At 40.6% G+C, this 20143-nt stretch overlaps 1 protein-coding gene across 1 annotated transcript in view; it reads right to left on the bottom strand.

Moving 5' to 3' along the window:
• The window catches only part of usp31 (ubiquitin specific peptidase 31), a 29763-nt gene extending 9776 nt beyond the window's left edge, over window positions 1-19987 (bottom strand). Inside the window, exons 1-15 of the mRNA XM_057860723.1 lie at window positions 18942-19987; window positions 17384-17518; window positions 17097-17191; window positions 16936-17028; window positions 11881-12016; window positions 11657-11804; window positions 11289-11466; window positions 11037-11148; window positions 5759-5853; window positions 5280-5357; window positions 5062-5191; window positions 2959-3078; window positions 2659-2884; window positions 2421-2579; window positions 1494-1646 (exon numbers count right to left, since the gene is read on the bottom strand). Coding sequence (XP_057716706.1) covers window positions 1494-1646; window positions 2421-2579; window positions 2659-2884; window positions 2959-3078; window positions 5062-5191; window positions 5280-5357; window positions 5759-5853; window positions 11037-11148; window positions 11289-11466; window positions 11657-11804; window positions 11881-12016; window positions 16936-17028; window positions 17097-17191; window positions 17384-17518; window positions 18942-19469 — 2386 coding nt within the window. The 5' untranslated portion in view covers window positions 19470-19987. The remainder of the gene's footprint in view (window positions 1-1493; window positions 1647-2420; window positions 2580-2658; window positions 2885-2958; window positions 3079-5061; window positions 5192-5279; window positions 5358-5758; window positions 5854-11036; window positions 11149-11288; window positions 11467-11656; window positions 11805-11880; window positions 12017-16935; window positions 17029-17096; window positions 17192-17383; window positions 17519-18941) is intronic.
• Window positions 19988-20143: the final 156 nt, after the last annotated feature.

Raw genomic sequence — 20143 nt, 5'->3', positions numbered from 1 at the left:
TTGCCAACAAAGGGTACATAACAAAGTATTGAGATGAACTTTTGGTATTGACCAAATACTTATTTTCCACCATGATTTGCAAATAAATTCTTTAAAAATCAAACAATGTGATTTTCTGTTTTTTTTTTCCACATTCTGTCTCTTATGGTTGAGGTTTACCAATGTTGACAATTACAGGCCTCTCTAATACTTTCAAGTCGGAGAACTTGCACAATTAGTGGTTGGCTAAATACTTATTTGCCCCACTGTATTTGAGAGAAAAAGCATGTTATTTTGCCTCATTCAAACATTAATATCTAAACATTTAAATATGTAAACTAAAGTGCAATCACATTCGTAAATGAATGGCTTCTGGTTTTTGAAATGTAAAAAAAAAACCAATCTATTGTGATAAAACAACAAAATTGCAATAACTGCATTAACCATCAAAGTGAAGTCTAACTGTAACTGTAGTCTTGAAACAAATCTGAATAAAGAAAAACATTGCAATAAAATAATGTAAACTGGTTGAACTTGTGAGTAGCTGAGATCTGTCATGACAGAACATCGCTTCAATGATATCTGGCGCCATCTAGCGTCGTGAATGAGTATGATGTCTAGACCGCTGAGACCTGTCACGACAGAACATCGCTCTAATGATATCCGGCGCCATCTCGCATCGTGAATGGGTATAATGTCTAGACCGCGAATATAAGACGACCCCCTCTTTTTCAGGCTTATTTCAATGCAAAAAAACACCATCTTAAATTCAGGCCAATACGGTAAGTGTCTGCCTCTTCCGGCTCATATGTAACTCTGTCAAATACAATACGAGACAGGGCTTTAAGCATGTTGCCAAACACTGGTAATAGTAAATTACATAAGGGTGTGTGTGCTGGCCACAAGCTCCCATCTTGGACAAATGCTGACACGGCAGTCTGCAGCGCGAGCCCCTCATTACGTGAGCCACAAATAGCAGGCCGGGTCACATCTGTTTCAGTTTCACATGGCAGGCAAGCTTAGCCAGAGTGGAGGACCACCTCGCCTTGCCCTTCAACGCTGCCAATCAAATTTCAGCTTGTTTCACTGTTTTTATCTTTACAGCAACAATTCAAAAAAAAAAAAAGGAGGAAGTCCCAAAAGTTGACCTTGGTTTCATTTTACTCTTTCAACGTTGTTACTGGAGAGGCCATATTCCAAGGAAGAAATACGATAAGCTACAAAGAAAACTAAAGTGTTTCTTGACACCCACTGAAGTCAAAACCAATGTTGTGAATACGGACTTCAGAAGACTACTTTATATTCGAACTGCAAAAGGTTTTATTTTTTACAATTTGAAGCAGTTCAGTCTTCGTTATAACGTGCTTACTTCCAACAAAATACCCCAGGGATGAAGAATTCCAACACAGTTTTTAAAGGTACGTCATGGGTGGAGAAACTAAATTACACCCTTTGTGACACCAGAAAAGAGCAATGTTTTTTTTTTCTCTCCCACACTTTCAGATATTCCTCACCATCGTCTTCACTACGTTCTCCAGCGAACTCCACCGACTCCGCCAGCGAAGCCAGTGAGGTGCGTCTAGATGAGGCCCCGGACGCTAGACTAGCAGGTTTGCTACCAGGCAGCCTGTTGATCCAGTGGTCGCACAGAGAAGAACTGGTAGACCCTGAGTGATGGATGAGAGTTCCTTTTGAATATCAATCTTAACATTTTCACGCACAAATTATGATTTGTTTTCAAAGTAAAACAACAGTGCACCCAGAAAGAATTCATAGTAACTTTTGTCCATAGTATGCAAGTCAAATTTTTGGTTTGATTCTTGCTGGCATGCACTGTCAACAGTAGGCACTTATATAAACGTTGTTTCCCTCCCCTCCTACTCAACACATTTTTGAATATGGCTGTATGTGGCTAAATAACAATTTGGATAATTATTTATGTTATTTGTAAATAATTTATTTGGTTCTATATAAGGAGTTGTTGTTATTTGGTTAGGTATGACAGGATTGCTATTTGTTTATTCAGGTTTGGTGGGACGGGTTTGTGACGTCATGTCGTGCGATGTGAGTGGGCAGTGGAGGCTGTTTTGGACGAGTAGTAAGTCGGCGTGATGGCAGGAAGTATTAAGGATAGGGCTTATATAATTTTTTGACCTACGTTCTTTATGTCTACCTCCTTTTCAGTCTATCTCAGTTGCTCTTTTTTGTTTGTATTTGATATCAAGCCGTGGATTCATTTTTGTTGCGTAAAGAGCAGCGACGTGAGAGCGTTTCTTGGCTCGCTGTCTCGCGGTGAGGAGGAAGACAAGAGGACACCGTCAGATAGAAAGGCCTTTCGTTGCGGATTCTACAATGGCTTTAAAATAAAACATTTAAAAGAGTGAAACTCTATGAATATTTGCTAGATACACTTTATGTAAAATACTCTGACATAGTCTGACCTGCAACAGAGCTATTGGCAGACCAGGAGGGAATGGCAGTCCTGCGTTGATAAAACAATATGTAGGCAGTCTGTTGACACACATCTTCATCAGCCACCGGTGCAACCTCGCTGTCGTCAAAGCAGTACCACTGACCGTCAACTGAGTTTTTGCAGTAAGCTGTGAGTGCACACAAGAGGCACCGCTTTAAAAATGTTCCACATCACTGAGACTTTTTTAGCTCGGATGCCTATGTTACCAGTGTAATGGCCCCCATGCATGCTTCCGTGGTGGTTGCATACAGCGTAGAGATCGTACAGAAAGTCATCAGGGTTCCTTCCCAGGCCGTAGGGTCTTCTCCACGGTGACCAGTGAGAGGGTAGACTCCAGCTGCTCTGGCTTCTCTTCACCATGTGAGGTGCCATGTCCATACCCATGAGAGGAAACCTCACCATATTCTGCATTTTCACCCTGCGCTCACCCTCCTGAGGGCAAGCAAAACCCCATTCGTTTGTCATCTAAGATACAAAGTCATGCTTTTTCATCCACTTCACAGTACCTGCCTAAACCTTTTGAGATGCAGTATGAGCACATCCGGCAGCGTCCACAGGCTGAGCTTGATGCGCCCCTGTTGCAGCTGTTTGCAATGGGGGCAACGCCAGGCGTCATCCGGGGCCAGCTGAAACACATGAAACCCAAAGTAGCAATCATCAAGGACAAGCTGGTTAAAGTGGAAAAAAAGAGGTGTTGGCTTTTTCCTCCCTTTCTACATTATTTTCTAGCAACAGTGAGTCAAGCCACAGTATTTATGTTGGTCCTTGCTTCAAGTGTCTACTTAAGTCCAAACGTAGCATTAGGAGTCAAATACGCTGCAAAACCACAGAGCTGAAGACTGCTTTTAGCACCACACTGTGCACAGAGATAAACATGGAGAAAATCTTCCCACTGACGTGCTTTAAGTAAAACAGACAGACATACAAAACACTACTATTTTAATGCAAGTGAGCATTGGGGAACTTTTTCTTGATCAATGAATGGGTTAAATTACCAATTCAAACAAACAACAACAACTCAAACTGTATCATTGTTGTATTAGTTTATGTTGTTTAGACATGAAACCTTGCTTTACTCCTGTTTACCATCCGTTAAGTGTGGCACACGTTAATACTGTTGATGTTTGATTGATGAAATCACGCTCTGTCCAGGTTTGAGCAAATGAATATCAGGGTTTCCCCTACATATAAAAGATTGTGGCGCACCGCCACACCAAAATAAAACCAGCTACGCCTTGCAAATAACAAGTTTTTTAATTTTTTTTATTTAAAAGATATATTATTAAATTATACAAATTATAAATTAGAATGTGTCTAAATTAATATCTATAGCTCATTATTTACGCACTTTTTTGCCAATAGTCATTTCAAATAGCACGTTAAATACAAATTGCTCCTTTACATAATTTATTTTGAAAATCACATCTGTTCTTCTGTTGCAAGCAGTCTCACTACGTTGGCACAGTGTTGGAAATCGGGAGAAAAATCCACAGAAAGGTATTTCAAGTTAATGAATATAATTCTAGTTTAGGCCTGTGAAAACGACCTTCTTATTAACATTGATATGATTTTTTGGTTCTCTATGGCGTGTTTTACCCAAATCGTCACGTCCTAGCGTAGCATTTGTTCGTTGCTGATGTCACTTCTAGTATTTTCAGAGTATTTTGAAGTATTTAGAAAAGATTTAAGTTGTCAAAGGACGAGGGTCCGCTAACAGAAGGACTATTATTGTTAGTAATGTAGTGCATATTAGGGCCAAATAAAGAAAAAGAAAAGCGATGTAAGTCGTACTACTGTGACGAGGAAAAACAGTCGTATTATTACGTAAGGGTAATGTAGCTGTAATCAGCTACGCATTTTACATACATGTACCATAGCTGAGAGCTACAACGAAGCATTAGCATAAATCATTCTATTGATTATAATTTGACGTAGATGAGGCAAAATATTTAGGATATCCTTATTTATTACACAGATTCTAAAACACAAGATGCTTTCAATATTGTTGATTTTAACGGAAGCGGCAACGGACTACGTGAAGTACGTAGCTGCTTATTCAGCTACATTAGTCCTAAGTAATAATCCGATTTTTTATTCTCATACTATTAATCCGACATTCATTCTCGTAGTAATATTTCGACATTTTTTCTCTTGCCTCATCTACATCAAATTATTATCCATAGAATGAGTTATGCTAATGTTGCTAAAGTAGCTCCCAGCTAAGGTAATTGTATGTAAAGTGCATAGCGGTTCACAGATACTTTACTCTTACGTAATAAATGTATGATGTTTTTTTCCCCCTCGTAGCAATAGTACGACTTACATCTCGTTGTCCTTTTATTTACTCATTAATTTATTAAGCCCTAATACATCATCATAAATGTAGACAGTCTAGTTTCGAAATATTTCAGTATCCCGGCTAATCAAACATTTCAAATAGATTTTTTATGGTTCTTCTTGGAAAAAATTAATGTTAAATAAAATTCTCATTACTTATGAAGCAATTTCGCCACGGCACAACATGTGGGGCTGTCCGACTTCGATCCAGCCCACCACCACCACAGCTTCAAAAAATCCTCGGGGAAACCCTGACTATTGTGAGATTTTACCTGCTCCTCTTTAGTGTAGACATGGAAACACTGAGCCAGAGTACAGGCCTGTGGCTGGTGGTGCTGCTCTCTGTGCAGGTACACACTCTCAGCGTCGGGTATGTACTCCTCCTCCGTGTGTCCAAACAGACTGCGGTTCAAAGAAAGTTCATTTACTTGTTCTGTTGTTCTTGAATTAAATGAAACTTTATGTGTGTGGCAGAATAATCCCCACGTACTAGTCTTTGGTTTCTTTGTCCCACTCCACCACAATCTTCACATGGGGCGGTCCACCCTGTCCACAGGACTTGTATGCTCTAAAAGCCCACAGCCAAAACAACAACTCATGTAACTCAGGTTAAGTGACTTCAGTGAGTGCAAAGTGGAGCGTTCATTGAGCCAAACTGCAATTCCACACTATTTCTTGTTACAGACGAATGAGTTCAGAGTTCACCATATATATCATGACAGCTGCTCTAAGGGGTAAAATTCAACTATGATTTTGACAGATGCATCGTTGTGCTTGAACGGTGTTCTGGCTTGCTTTAAGCAGGCCAAGGAAAAAAAAACATGTTAGACTGGCATTTTAACAGACATGCTTGGGCATGTCATTAAAACATGCTGCAAGACTATAAACAACATGCTTCTTGTGCATGTGATTGATGATTAGATTGTTTTCCTTGAAGTAAAATTTGAGATACCAAAGAGCAGGGCTGACCTGTCAACTGTGGGGTGACACAAGGGTCGCTCATCTTGTGGGAGGAGGTAGGTGATCCCAACAACGCCAACCACGCGGAGGCTGAAAGGCCCCACCTGAGTGCAGAGATTGTTTTGCAACCTCAATTCCAAGATGGGACAATATGTCAAATATAAAAACAGAATGATTTGCAAATCACGTTCAATGTCTTCTACACATACATGATATTTAATGTTCACACTAATAAATGTTAATGCTTTTAGCAAATAATCATAAAAAACGAATTTCAGGGCTACAAGCAGTGTTGTTAATCTTACTGAAAAAAAGTAATTATAGTTACAAATTACTTCTCCCAAAAAGTAATTGCGTTAGTAACTCAAGTTAAGTTAGTTACTCGGCAAAGTAATTGGTGATAATTACTTTTTTTTTTTTTCCTCAAGAAAAAAAACAAAACAAAAAAAAAAAACAAAAAAAAAAAAACAAAAACATTGGCCACACTATGTGAAGTTTTTTGTGAAGGTTTTTGGTACAATTGGCCCGAGCCCAATTCTTTACCCTAATTTACCCTTTACTCTGAATCAACTGTTAAAAGTTGTTAAAATTGCTCCCATTATTGTATTAGTTCCCTTCTCTCTACTTTCGACTTATGAAAGTTTTAAAACTGTTTCATCATTTAAGGATAGATTCAAGTCAAGATTTTGCCGATTTAGAAGTATTTTAGATAAAAAGTTACTTAGGTTCGCTAGGAAGGTTCTCTACAACAGAGCCGTCCTAAAAAGTCTACTGCTTTAAGATGGCGGCTGTTTACTAACGCATCTAGTGCCGTGTCTGTCATTTTGCATCTAGTTATATCTATATACAGTATATGTGATATCTACCATGTCTACCATATCTACCATAACATGCGGGCGTAGTTTGTAGGCTATCGGCTACAACATGTATTATTGGAGCTACTTAGCATCGCGTTTGCTCGGCGTCACAACTTTCTTGCCTCCTCCCCACTCCTGCTCTGCTCTGTCGTCTCGGTGAGTCCGTCTCCCTCAGACTTTTCGACCAATATAATAACGCATAGTAACGCATGCCTTTCCGTCCTCAGTAACGGTAACGGCGTTGCCAAGATGAGAAAAGTAATTAATTAGATTACCCACTACTGAAAAAAATAACGCCGTTAGTAACGCCGTTATATTGTAACGCCGTTATTAACAACACTGGCTACAACACATTCCAAAAGAGTTGTGAGAGGTGGCAAAAAAAAGACTGGGAAAGTTGAGGAATGCTCAAGGAATGCTGATCAAACACCAGTTTGGAACATCCAAAAGGTGAACAGGCTAATTGGGAACAGAGGGTGCCATGACTGGGTATATAAAAGGAGCTTCTGTGAATTGCTCGGCCATTCACGAAGATGTGGCGAGGCTCACCGCTTTGTGAACAAGTGCATTAGAAAATAGGTCAACAGTTTAAGGACAATGTTCCTCAACGTATAACTGCAAAGAATTTAGGGATTTCATCATATCAGGTCATCAAAAAAGAATTTAGGGATTTCATCATCTCAGGTCATCAAACAGTTCATAGAATCTGAATTCTACGTTACTGATTATTAAATCGGAATTAACCCTTTAAGTAAACCTAAATCTAAAAAATCACTATCCAAAAACATGTATTATACGTCATTGTACTATCCTTGCCAAGATGTTCGAGCTAAGTCCAAGCTAGCCAGCAAGCTAAGCTGTAGTCTTTCCCTCTCTCTCTCACGCCGTTGTGTAAGATACTGTGAGGGACAATAAGGTACTGTTTACGCTAGAATACGATTTGCGCTACAAAGCTCGCGATAACGATGATCTGACGATATAGCGATACAACGATTTTCGATACATTGGTCAGGAAATCATTCTAGGATATTCTACAAAAAACTAATAAACAGAAAAACAAGCTTCTGCTGTGAAGTGGAATGAGTTTATCACTAGTAGACGTCCAATCCATTTGAACTGGGAGGGTGGCAGCCAATTGAACGAATGTTCATTCGCTGCCATCCGTCCCACTTCAAACGGATTGAACGTCTATGGCCGTCAGTGGCAGCCAATGCCAGGCAATTAGTAATTTTGGGCCATTTAAGGTCATATACCTGTTGATTTTCAGTTACTTCCTGTTGACTTTGGGGTATTTTATGGGTCACTTGCAGTTTATTTTGCGTTACAGAACAGGAAGTGACCTGGGAATCACCCAAATGAATAGGCAGTGACTCAGACTCAACAGGAAATGACCTGTAAATGCCTTAAAATGAAAAGCATGTGACCTGTAAATGCCCCAAAAATCGGACCGAATGACAGAATGCTCTGGTTTTGAATGAACGAACGTTCCCAGTCTAAATGGATTGGGCGTCGAGCATCGTCAATGGCAGCCTTTTTTTTTTTTTTAATTTATAATTGACACCCTTTTAAAACGATATCTCGATTCTTGACAGGAGCATATCGATAACCTTTTGGGATACAAAGTATCACGATATACAGTATCACAATTTTGATATTTTGTTACACCCCTAGTTTACACGACTTTAAAAAAAGGAAAAAAAAAATCAACTGAAGACGAAATCACTTAAGTTGGAACTCGGCGACTACCTGTACTCAATTAAATATGGGCTAAAAATGATTTCCAAATCATTGTATTTTGTTTTTACATTTTACCACAACATCCACACCTCACTGTAATTGGGGTTGTAGAAAACTATAAAGTCAGATTATACCGGATGTGTGTGTGTGTGCGGTACGGCTCCGCCAAGCTCCGTGTTGACTGTGAGCTCCACAGTACGTCAAAAATGGAACAAAACATACCAGCTGCGCACAACTGCTGTCCGGCAGCTCTGTCCCATCGTGAGATCTTGCGTGATCGCACGCGACAATGTGGCATTAAAAACAACGCAAAGAGAGCGGTGGACTTCATTTGAATGCAAATCTTTTCCCGAATTTTTTTTTTTTTTTTTTTTTTGCTTTTACCATGGGTTTGAGACACCCCGATCACGTCAACAACCCGTTCTCTACTATTTAATTACTTTTTTTAATTACATAACTTGTAGAGGTGGGACTCTTTGGGCACCTAACGATTCGATTACGATTACGATTCAGAGGCGACGATTCGATTTATAAATCGATTATTGATGACCCCCCCCCCCGCTATTAGCTGCTAATGTTTTGTGCATTAGTTACAAAAACTGTAAAAAAAAAAAAAAATTTTTAAAAGCCTCGCAGGCAGTTAAAAACAATAAATAACATACTCAAATCCCCATTCCGTATCAGCAGCTTTAAACTACATTCAATTAATTTAATGTTGTCAATCAACCGTTAAAGTTGTTAAAATTGCTCCTGTTATTCCATAATTTCCCTTTTGTCTACTTTCGACATGTGAAAGTTTTAAAACTATTTTAAAGATAGATTCAAGTCAATATTTTACCGATTTAGGAGTATTTTAGATAAAAAGTTCGCTACAACAGCCTTGCAGGGAAGTCTACTGCTTTAAGATGGCGGCCGTTTACTAACGCCCGCATCTACCGTAATTTCCCGAATATGACGCGCACTTTTTTCCCCCAAAATCAACTTGTAAACTCATGGTGCGCATTATAAACGGGTACATGGATGGAGACAGAAATATATATGTATTACATATATATATAAACCGATTTTTTTTCATTGACACAGCCACGTTGTGTTGAAGAAACGTATGCGGCGACCCGTTGCCGACCATTACGGTACGTGACGTCACCGTTTTGTTTCGGTAATACTTCACTCTAATCGGCCGAATGATTTCGTCTGTGTTAAATTCTGCTTTTTTCACTCTTCATAAAGCACAGAATTTAGTTTCTTAAACTCATTTGAGTCGACGTTTATTGCAGCTCCGCAATTCGGACTATAACAAATGTAAGGACACACACTTCCTATGTCCGTCAACTATATCGGTTCCTCGGGAAACTCAAACCCAAATAACAATAGTTCCTTTTGTTACTGTCGAGTTGACAGCTATGAGCGCTCACGGATTTTCGACTTACGTTCTCACTTTCATTTTACCGTATCAATCCATGGAAGAAACATTTATTCATCATGAGGAAACGAGCAAGTTATACAGCAGCCTTTAAAAGAAAAGTCACATCTGTTTTGTTTTCTCCTAGATTCTGGTAAGTTGGAGAAGTTGTCAAATCATATTATTACCGTGAATATTGGCAGTTTACGGTAATGTTTTGAACTACCAATGTGCTATGCTTGTGCTGTGTTTCACCAGTCAGTAAAATGACATCTCTGTATCTGTACACAAGCTCTGTTTTCTTCTAAAATTAGGGTGCGCGTTATAAACGGGTACAATAATTTTCCCTAGATTTTACAAGTAAATTTGGGGTGCGCATTATACACGGGTGCGCCTTATATTCGGGAAATTACGGTAGCTATCTCCACATGTGCTGCTATCGCCACAGAGTCTATTCTACATCTAGTCTTATATAAATATGATATCTACCTTAACATTATGTATTGTGGACGTACTTTGTAGCAGCTTTCGACAGCAGTCAGATATGTTGTTGTTTTTTTTAATCTCGCGGCATGAGTTGAGCTAGACCCGTGAGTTGAGCATTGGCATTACCCGAGCGGCTGGGTAATGACAAGCATGATGTTTAGCTACTCTCGCTCTGTTCCTCATTGTCCCGAAGACCGCGCGGCGCGCTGAGTGTGTTTTACTTCCGCTTTACTTGACATATTTCAATAATCGGAATTTGGATGTTTGTGAATCGTTCTCGAATCTTCCACGACCGAATCGCGAATAATCTAAGAACCGGAAATTTTGCACACCTCTAATAACTTGCATAACTCATAGTCCATTCTTATAGCTTCTGCTATGGCGTTCCATGCGGATTCCTTTTCAAATTTGTCCTTATAAAAAGGATCTGCTGTGTCGTAAATCACTTTGTGACTTTCCACCTCCATAATGAATCGTTCATCGTCCATGTTCGCTGGTGTTTAAACCGTGAATAAGCACCTGGCCTGTTGACTCCAGGCCTGGCTCCACCCATTTTGACGGATGCGTCTTCGGTAAAAATAGAAAATAGCCCAAATCATCTGGCGGGCTCCGGCATGGCGGAGCTTTTCCACAGTCAATCCATAGTGCATATGCAGCCGGTATAATTTGAACAATATGATAGAATGGAAACTAATTGGCTCCGCTGCTATATCTTGGCGGATACGTACCGCACACGCATCCGGTATAATTTGGCCTTAACAAAGAATTCGCGCTATTTAAAAATCAAAACAAAACCATTTCCTACCTGAATGTAAACACCTGGTCGTAAAAGGTGCCGCATTTTTTCCAGTATCTCCTTCTGCAGCATGTCCCACGTGGCTGTTCGCTCCATGTAAAGTACAAAAGGCAGTCCAAACCTAAAATAAAAACACTGTGTGATCTGCTAATTGCTTTGTACAATTGATTATCTACTTTACTGTTTGAGTATTTGTTCATTAGAAGCAAAACAGGAATTACTTAAGAAATGGTTGCATCACAGAAAAGATCCCAGGAATACCTTTTTGCCTGGTGTCCTGTGCAGGCTCTGTTGCACACCAGCAGGATCATTTTTTCAGGTGCAAGGTTCTTATTGGGCGATGCCATAGGGGTCCCACTCCCCTGCATAAAAGATGACGAGCGGACATTTTCCACACTGCACCTCAAGTTGTTGTGTGTCAGGTTGGCCAGTAGACTTCCTATATAAAGCAATTAGTTATATCAGGCAGATCCTTAGAAACATTTTATCCATGATTGGACGTTTTTCTTTCTAATTGAGTATATATTTTAACTGTGCCATTTGTGAGCATTTGTGTCACTTGAATCATGCAGTGCAAATACTGCCTTAAGTCTAATGTTGAGCAAAGCGAAAAATTAAAAAAAAGTTGCCTCTTTTTGTGCGTAGGTTGTCCAGTTTAAATGTCTCCGGTGTCTCGAAGGCAAAGATGGAGTCGCTCTCTTGGATGATATCCAGGTCGTCGTCATCGTCACAGAAGGAACGATGGAAGCCGTCGTAGTACATTTCAGTTAGAATGAACTAAAACAAAAGGCACGTAAACATGTGTACATTTCAAAGCACGGTGGATGTTGTTGACAAAAAGCAAAAGTAACACCTGGTCCATTGGCATCTTGGTCTCTCGCGAAACGGCGTCTCGGAGGCGGTACACTGTGCTGTTAAGGGGTACTGCCACTCCTATCCTCAAACAGTGAGAGTACTTTCCCTGGTAGACCACTGTGATGTATAGCGGCCTGGTTATTAAAAAAGAAAAAAAAAACATTGGTTCATTGAGTTTAAATGGGTTCTGTTTCTTGCAACAAGCCAAATGTGTACAAAAGTCAGAGCCACCATCCCTTTGTTTTTCACAGTAATGATGCAGTAAGCCATAGGATATACAGTGTATCACAAAAGTGAGTACACCCCTCACATTTCTGCAGATATTTAAGTATATCTTTTCATGGGACAACACCGATACAATGACTTTGACACAATGAAAAGTAGTATTGTAGTAGTAGTACAGTAAGACAGAAGTCCTTATAATAGGCCCGAAAAGTGTGAGATAGTCTTTAGCTGCCCAGATAATCATTCTGGACAATGTAAGTGTAGCCTCCAGCACCACAGTTGAAAACCTAGGAGTTTTATTCGACCCTGACTTATCGTTTAAAGCTCACATTAAACAAACCTTCTTTCATCTGCGCAACATAGCCAAAATTAGAAATATTTTTATCTAAAAGCGATGCAGAAAAATTAATTCACGCGTTCGTTACATCGAGATTGAATTACTGTAACTCCCTACTTGCAGCTTGTCCTAAACGTTCTCTAAAAGGTCTTCAGCTAGTCCAAAACGCGGCAGCAAGACTTTTAACAGGAACCAATTGAAGAAAGCACATCACCCCTGTGCTCCAGGCCCTTCAATGGCTTCCAGTCGAGTTTAGAATTAAATTTAAAATCCTCCTTCTTACATTTAAGACCATTAATGGGTTGTGGCCATCTTATCTCACCGATGCTCTGGTTCCATACCGCCCCAACAGAACACTCCGCTACCAGAATGCAGGTCTACTGGTAGTTTCCAGGGTTTCTAAAAGTACTGTCGGAGCTAGAGCCTTTAGCCACCAAGTCCGTTTCATGGAATCAGCTTCCAGCTAATATTAAAGAAGCCGAGACAGTCTGCACATTTAAGATTAGATTAAAAACGTTCCTATTCGACAAAGCTTATGGTCAGGCAAGTTGAAGTCGGAGTAGACTCACAGTTTAGTCTAAGCTGCACTAGAAGCTAAGGGAAGTACAGCCACTGAGTTCTATCTCCTTTTTCTCACTCTACCTACCACTTGTCTTACTTTATTTCTATTTTCCAATGTTAATATCTAGTTTTTTAGTCTCTTCATCACTAGTCATCCGGTGTCCCCTTTCCCCCCTCCCCTCTGTGGAGTGGCTATTTTTCAGCTGCAGCCTCCTGACTTTCCGGACCCCTGGCTGGATGGACGTCCTCGTTGCTACCCCCGTCTCATCTTGCTAGATGGACCTTTTCTTGTTCCTTTACTCCACTGCATCTTTACGGATTGTAACTTCGCCTGCTAATTCCCATTAGCAGTCCTGGGGCTTCCTGTCTATCTGTCCTGGGAGTGGATCTCTCCTGACTGTGGTATTCCCCAAGGTTTCTCATTTTCTCCCAAAGACTCTGGAGTTTTTGGAGTTTTTCCTTGCTGACATGGAGGGTCTAAGGATGGTGGATACCCAGGACTTGAACTTTATTTATTCATCTTTGTTGCTTCATTTGCTGTTCCTGATTGTGTATCATATTGCCTCTGCAAAGCCCTTTGAGACAACCTTGTTGTGATTCAGGGCTATACAAATAACATTGAATTGAATAGTAGTAGTTAATATCTAAACCCCTGGCAACATAAGTGAGTACACAGCATGGGAACTACGTACATCCCTAAATGTCAAAATTGAGTACTGCTTGTCATTTTCCCTCCAAAATGTCATGTCACTCTTTACAGGAGTGCTGTCAGCATTGCTGCAGAGATTGAAGAGGTGGGGGGTCAGCCTGATAGTGCTCAGACCACACGCCGTACTCTATTTTGAGTTATTTTGAGGGGAAAATAAATTAACTCTATTATATAATGCAGGAGTAGTGTAGTAGTTCCAAAAAAAACGATACATGCATCGCGATTCGACACGTGACGATTCGATTACGATTCATAAAGGCTCAAAAACAATGATTTTCCCTCATAACTTCATGACAGCCGCTTGTAGCGGACCGAAATTCAAGACACGTCTGCCGCGCGGACACCGTTAATGGACGCACGCATGTTATAATGGATGCTGCCTGTAACTGAGTGAGAGATTTACTCTTTTTCAAAAGACTGGAAAATAAATTTGTGTATGAGACATGCAGTTATTTTTTAGAGCAAGAGGGGAAGAGAGATAGTTCGGTGCTCCTCGTCTTTCAGATGTCCAGCTGTAGTTTGAAGTCATGTCAATGGCGTACCGCACGCATGCTATTTTTAGACCGTGACGTTGCATCGTAAAGCGGAAGTAAAGCCGAAGTGGGACATTATAGACCCGCCCTCGCATAGAAACAACGTAATTTGTGCTACTTTTCGCCAGTAATCTTTCAAAAACGAACATGCCGATCACGCATTGCTTTTTTTGGAACTTCTAGAAATGACTCTAGACATTACGAAACATGAAGGATGTTTTCTTCATACGTTTCCGGAAACCAAAAACTCGGGAGGAAAAAATATGAAGACCGAATCAACTTGCGCGGACTTCAACACCAGCTCGGTAAATCCATTCACATTTCATATGCAGTAAACATTTTGTCGGGTTAGCATGGGCTTTCAGAGGACAAAGAAGTAAGCCATTTTTATATTTTAAACTTATTTTTTTAGCGTAACGTTGTGCCGTACTGCTTCTGTCTGACAATGAATGACCTGAAAAGAATTACAATGGTATCTGACTGCCACTGTTACCGTTTCTGTATATATGTATACATATATACGTATATATAAATAAAACAACTTTAGTAAGGGGGAAGTGTAAATAAATTATAGAATTAAGATTTGTTATCAATGAAAAAAGTGTTCGTTGGCTATCACTGAGTAGCGTTTGCGATCGCTACACAAAACTAACTAAATTACCTCCAAGAACGGTCAGAGACGTAGGACAACCAGAGGATATAATATGTAAGAAAGACAGGGCTTGTGGTAAAGGATAGCTTGTTGAAACAGGAGAATGTCATTGACAGTCGCGTCGATAAAAAAAGCTAAGGCTATGCTTAGGTCGGCTCGTTTTTTTTCATCTTTTTCAGCCTTGGACACTCAAGCCATCTCTTTAACTGAACATTTTTATGTTCTTCCACATCTTTGCCAGTGAATTTGGCACCATTTCCTATTGGGGACAACCGGTGGCTTGTCCCTACTTAGCAACAGTAGCTAATGTCATGAATATTAATGAGCGGAAGTGACGTGTTGCTTGCGGTACGCCATTGAAAAATATCCTGAGTGTGTTGCTAAGACCCTTGTTTGTCTACAAGAGGTGAGTACACGAACCCTCTTGTACTGTTTAGCTTTTATTGTTGTTGTTTTTGAGGTGTTAATAGTTAGTGCCGAGCGCTAAGCTAATTAGCCAATTCTCTAACGTGTATTTCATATGCAGAATGTTTAAAACCATGATTAAGTACAGCGGCAACACTACAAACATGCCAAAAAGTACAGAAATCTTTGAAAACAAAGTATATTGGTTAAAAGAAGGCGTATTTCTAAAGACAATTTGTTTCCAGAAAATGTGGAATTCATTCCACCTGTGTAAATTTTATTGTATTGTTGATTGAAATAAGTACTCCCTTTAAAATGGTTAATGTTTTTGCACTTTCTTGTGAAAATAAATAAATAAAAAAACAGCTTACAGGCAGGTTTTTGCTGTATGGGCATGTTTCCATCGTTCCTGTTGAATCATCGGGATATTTTAAATAAATAATAGACAAACATTTGTTTGTCTGCTGTATTAATTAGTAATGTATGATGTATCGATAATTGTGATCGTCAATACCGTGATCATTGTTCAAGAATCGAATTGTAGCACCCTGAATTGTAATCGAATCGAATCGTGGGGTGCCTAAGATGGCACACCCCTATTATATAAACTGCACACAGCCTACTTTTCATTTTGTCAGTGTTGTCCCATGAAAAGATATACTTAAATATCTGCAGAAGTGTGAGGGGTGTACTCACTTTTGTGATACACTGTATATACTGTAGGTTCTTTTTTGAAGAGGCATTTGTAGAATACATTAAGGGCATTATGTAAGGCAGGGGTGTCCAAACTTTTTGCAAAGGGGGCCAGATTTGGCATGTTAAAAATGTGGGGGGCCGACCTTGGTTAACGACCTTTACGTAGAACAATATATTTAATCAAATTTTAGCAAACCATTCTGTGTGTCACATTTGCTTCATTATTTTTTAAAATAATTTCAACAATATCGCAACTAGCCATGAGGCGTTCTCTTTCAATTCTCGGGCTCTCGCGAAATACTGCTGCTGTGAAATTAAACCAGCTTCAAGTTGCTTCAATTTCTCGCTCCGTATCATCCCTGTAATCTTGTCGTACATATCAGCGTGTCTTGTTTGGTAATATCGCCTCACATTGAACTCTTTAAAAACAGCGACTGTCTCTTTGCAAATGAGGCAGACACAGTTGTTGCATATTCTAGCGAAGAAATAGTCCAATTTCCACCTATCCTTGAAGCGTCGGCCTTTCGCAGTCAACTTTTTTTGTTGATTGTCGCCATTTTAGAAAATTGGGAGTAATGGGTCCCAAAGGGTAATGTTGCTTAGAGTGCTGCTGCATTTTAGTGGGTAAATAAGGAGCAGCATGTAGTGTGTAAGCTACTTCATATGCTGGTGGCAGTACTGCTGACCAATTTATTAAGTCTGTGTGCGGGCCAGATGTTATTGATTTTATGACAGAGGCTGTGGGCCAGATGAAATTTGACCAAGGGCCGCATTTGGCCCCCGGGCCGGATTTTGGACATGTCTGATGTAAGGGATCACCACATATTCAGACAGCCCTACAAAATGAGAACTCACTCTGTGGGACTACATGTGTCGACCAGCATAAACCAAGGGCCCCTGTACTATAACAGCAAGACTTCCATTAGTCCACTTACCGCGTGTGTGGCAGTGGGATGGGTAAGGAGATGCAGAGGAAGGGGTCAAAGGTATTGCTCTGTTTTTGGCAATGGGGGCAGGTGAGGGAAGACCTTAAAAAAACAACACCTATGAATTAAATACTGTAGATGTAGGGTGAGGGATAAAGCAGCAATTTTACCTGTACTGAGCCTGGAAGAGCTCCTGAACAAATGAACCAGCCGAGAGGGGCGGGGAGGGTCCCTCTTTGGTTTGGTCATCTTCTTCGATAGGTGGCTGAACAAGCAAAAACATGTTTTTATGACAGCAGAACTGGGGGTCATAAATAATGCAGGTCCAGCAAGCTTTTACAGTAGCCTCGCAGCTACAGATCCAAATACCATTTGCTCCAATGTTAAGTTTCTCTGGCTGTTTTACATAACATATTTACACAGATCTGCGCAATTTCATGCCATGTTGAAAGCTTACCCTCAAGGTTGGCCTGCCCATGGGGTTGACAGTGTTGAGGTCCTCGTGCACTCGGTCTAGCAGCCACAGTAGGAACTCCTGGGCGTCGTGCTGAGAGTTACCTTTAAATTGAGTAGCGTTCCTGGACACAGCGTTCTGCAATCACATTTAGAAAAGAGAGAGCACTTATGTTCCTACCGACCGATTCTGAATGGCAACAAAAGTTCTCTAAAACAGCAAACCACACCAGTGTTAAGGTAATGATACACTCAGAGCCTGTTTACACACCCTGTCATTCAGATGTTAGTTACAGATCAAAGTAACTGACCAAAGATGAATACTCACTTGATTGTTTAAATGTTTTCATACTTCATCTCATATTTATTATGAGAAGGATGCGATCAGCTGTAGTTCATTTGAACTTCCTATAATCTAGTTTGCAAGAAAGTTTTTTTTTTTTTTTGGGGGGGGGGGTCAAACCTCTTAAACTACTGAAATGCAAAGAAAACTGTTTTAGCACAGTTTTAGCACAGTTGTTTCATTCAAAATTGTATTTTTTTAATGATCTGCAAAATAAAAAAACAGCAATAACCTCAACCTAAATGTCCTAATTTTTAGTTTCCCCCATTTCCACACATACTAGATGCCAAACCTCAATTTTAACTAAGTTAATGTAAATATTTACTTTTTAAAAAAAATAATAATAAAGATATAAGTAACATACATTCAGAAAAATAAGTACAAATGACTTATATTATGCTGAGTGAAATGGAATATATTTTGAAGATCGCGCAGGCATTGACTTTTTTTTAAATCATTAGGAAATAAAGAAGGAGACTAACATAAATGAACAAATATCAGTCCAAGGTGCACATTGACAGTTAAGATGTTCTGAAACTCCCCAGCAGAGCAAATAGAACAAAATATGATAAATAAGCCTCTTCAACTCTTTCGTTACTCTTAAAGATTTGATCTATTTAATATTGCATTGCCCTTTTTAGTCGCATCAATTCAAATTTTTTTTTTTTTTTTGCTGATCCAGAAAACATGCCCATTTAAACCAATCAGAGCTAACTATCTCTGCTGATCAGTATGTCAGCCAATTGAAAGGATAAATGAGTCCAGGCGTTTTGCTTTGCTGTGTGCATTCGCATATTGACGACTCTTCATCAGACTCAGATAACTGCAGCAGCTGGGGAAACGTCCATGCAGTCCGTGTAAAAAAATCTATAATAAAAATTGTTGGAAACGGATTACACTACACAAGCACTTTATTATACTTATTGTTAACATTTGTGTTTGTAAATCTGATGTTGGTTAATTGTTTTCGTCTTGGAGATGAAGTGCATGTGTGGAAGCTTGGCATTTTGTTTTTTTTTTTTTACATAGCGTTCAAAGCACTGTATACCGGAACAGCATTCCGGCCCTGAATCTTATGCCAGAACTGCGTTCTGGCCCTGAATCTTATACCGGAACTGCGTTCCTGACCGTTCTGGCCCACTTTCACCCCTGGGTCTAAGACTAATAAAGGTATCGGCAAAACAGGACATCCCTAGTTCATACTGTGTGCCAGGCATACCTTAAAGTCTCGGCTGTGTTGGGGGGTGTACTCAAAGGTCCACAAGGCCCGTACAAGGTCAGACAGTTGTTCTGTCACTTCCCCCTTGGCCTGGGAACCTTTCTTCTGCAGATGGACACCATTTGTCTTTGGTTTGTCCTCCTCGTTTGCCGTGTCTTCCCTGTAGTGCTCCAGGACGAGGTACTCGGCAAAAAGCTCCGTGTTGCTGAGGCATTGCAGAATAGCATTCATGAAGCAGGTATTGCCATGGTTCTTCAACCCGGCCACGCCAGGAATCCTCTCGCCGGAGAGGAACAGCCCGAGGTCACCGTCGTGCAAAGGTGCTTCCTGAAGTCCGGACTGAAACGCGGAGAAGCCCCCATCGTCATTGTCTTCGTCCGTATGCACTTCCGAACCAAAGTGGGACAAGGCTGTGAGCGTCCTCAAGACTCTGCTCATAAAACTACCCACGGAGCGCACCGAGCCTCGCCTGAAAAGCTTTTTTCCGAAGCTCGTCTTCTTGTCCTTGGTGGCGGCTTTACACGACATGATTGTACCTTTACCTCCCAAGTCAAGGGAGACCTTCAGCGGCGTATTGTCCGCCGACGCTTCATCGCTCAAACAACCCGGAGCCGCGTTTAACTAACTATTCGCCAGGCGTACCATTGCCACTGAAGTCTCTTCCCACGAGAGCGGTTTGGAAGATACTGAAACAACCGCCGTGCTCGGTCGTTTCTTCCTCTTGTCGACTGCGAGCTCCGGCCGGAGCCGCCTCACTTTGCGACTGGTTGTCGCATAGCGACGAACCAACTCCGGCTTGCCTTTTGGTGAAGAGCACTGGTGTTAACCGAGGTGGCTAACGCTAGCTACACAAATAGGGGCCGAAAAATCGGCGCCGGTCGCGTTTAGACGAGAGGTCAACGTCCAGCGAAGAGCCATAGTCAGCCATGGTAAGAGCAGAGTGACATTCCATGTAGCGAACGTGTCAAAGTTTGAATTATTAGAACATTTCTAGCGAATTTTGAAGGCACGACTCGGTTGCCAAAAAGCGGAATGCCTCCTGATACTTCTTCTCGTTGTTGTTTGTTTTGGCACAAACGTGTCAAGATGAAGATGGGGATTTAGCGCCCCCTATTGCCCAGGAGAAAAAAAAACACTGGTAGAAGAAGGGTTCTCTGCTCTTCCTATGGATGGTGCAAGAAGCACGTAGGTTAAGAACATAA

Source organism: Corythoichthys intestinalis, chromosome 16 (genome assembly GCF_030265065.1).
Source record: "Corythoichthys intestinalis isolate RoL2023-P3 chromosome 16, ASM3026506v1, whole genome shotgun sequence".
Lineage (NCBI taxonomy): Eukaryota > Metazoa > Chordata > Actinopteri > Syngnathiformes > Syngnathidae > Corythoichthys > Corythoichthys intestinalis.
This window is presented reverse-complemented; position numbering and strand designations above follow the sequence as displayed.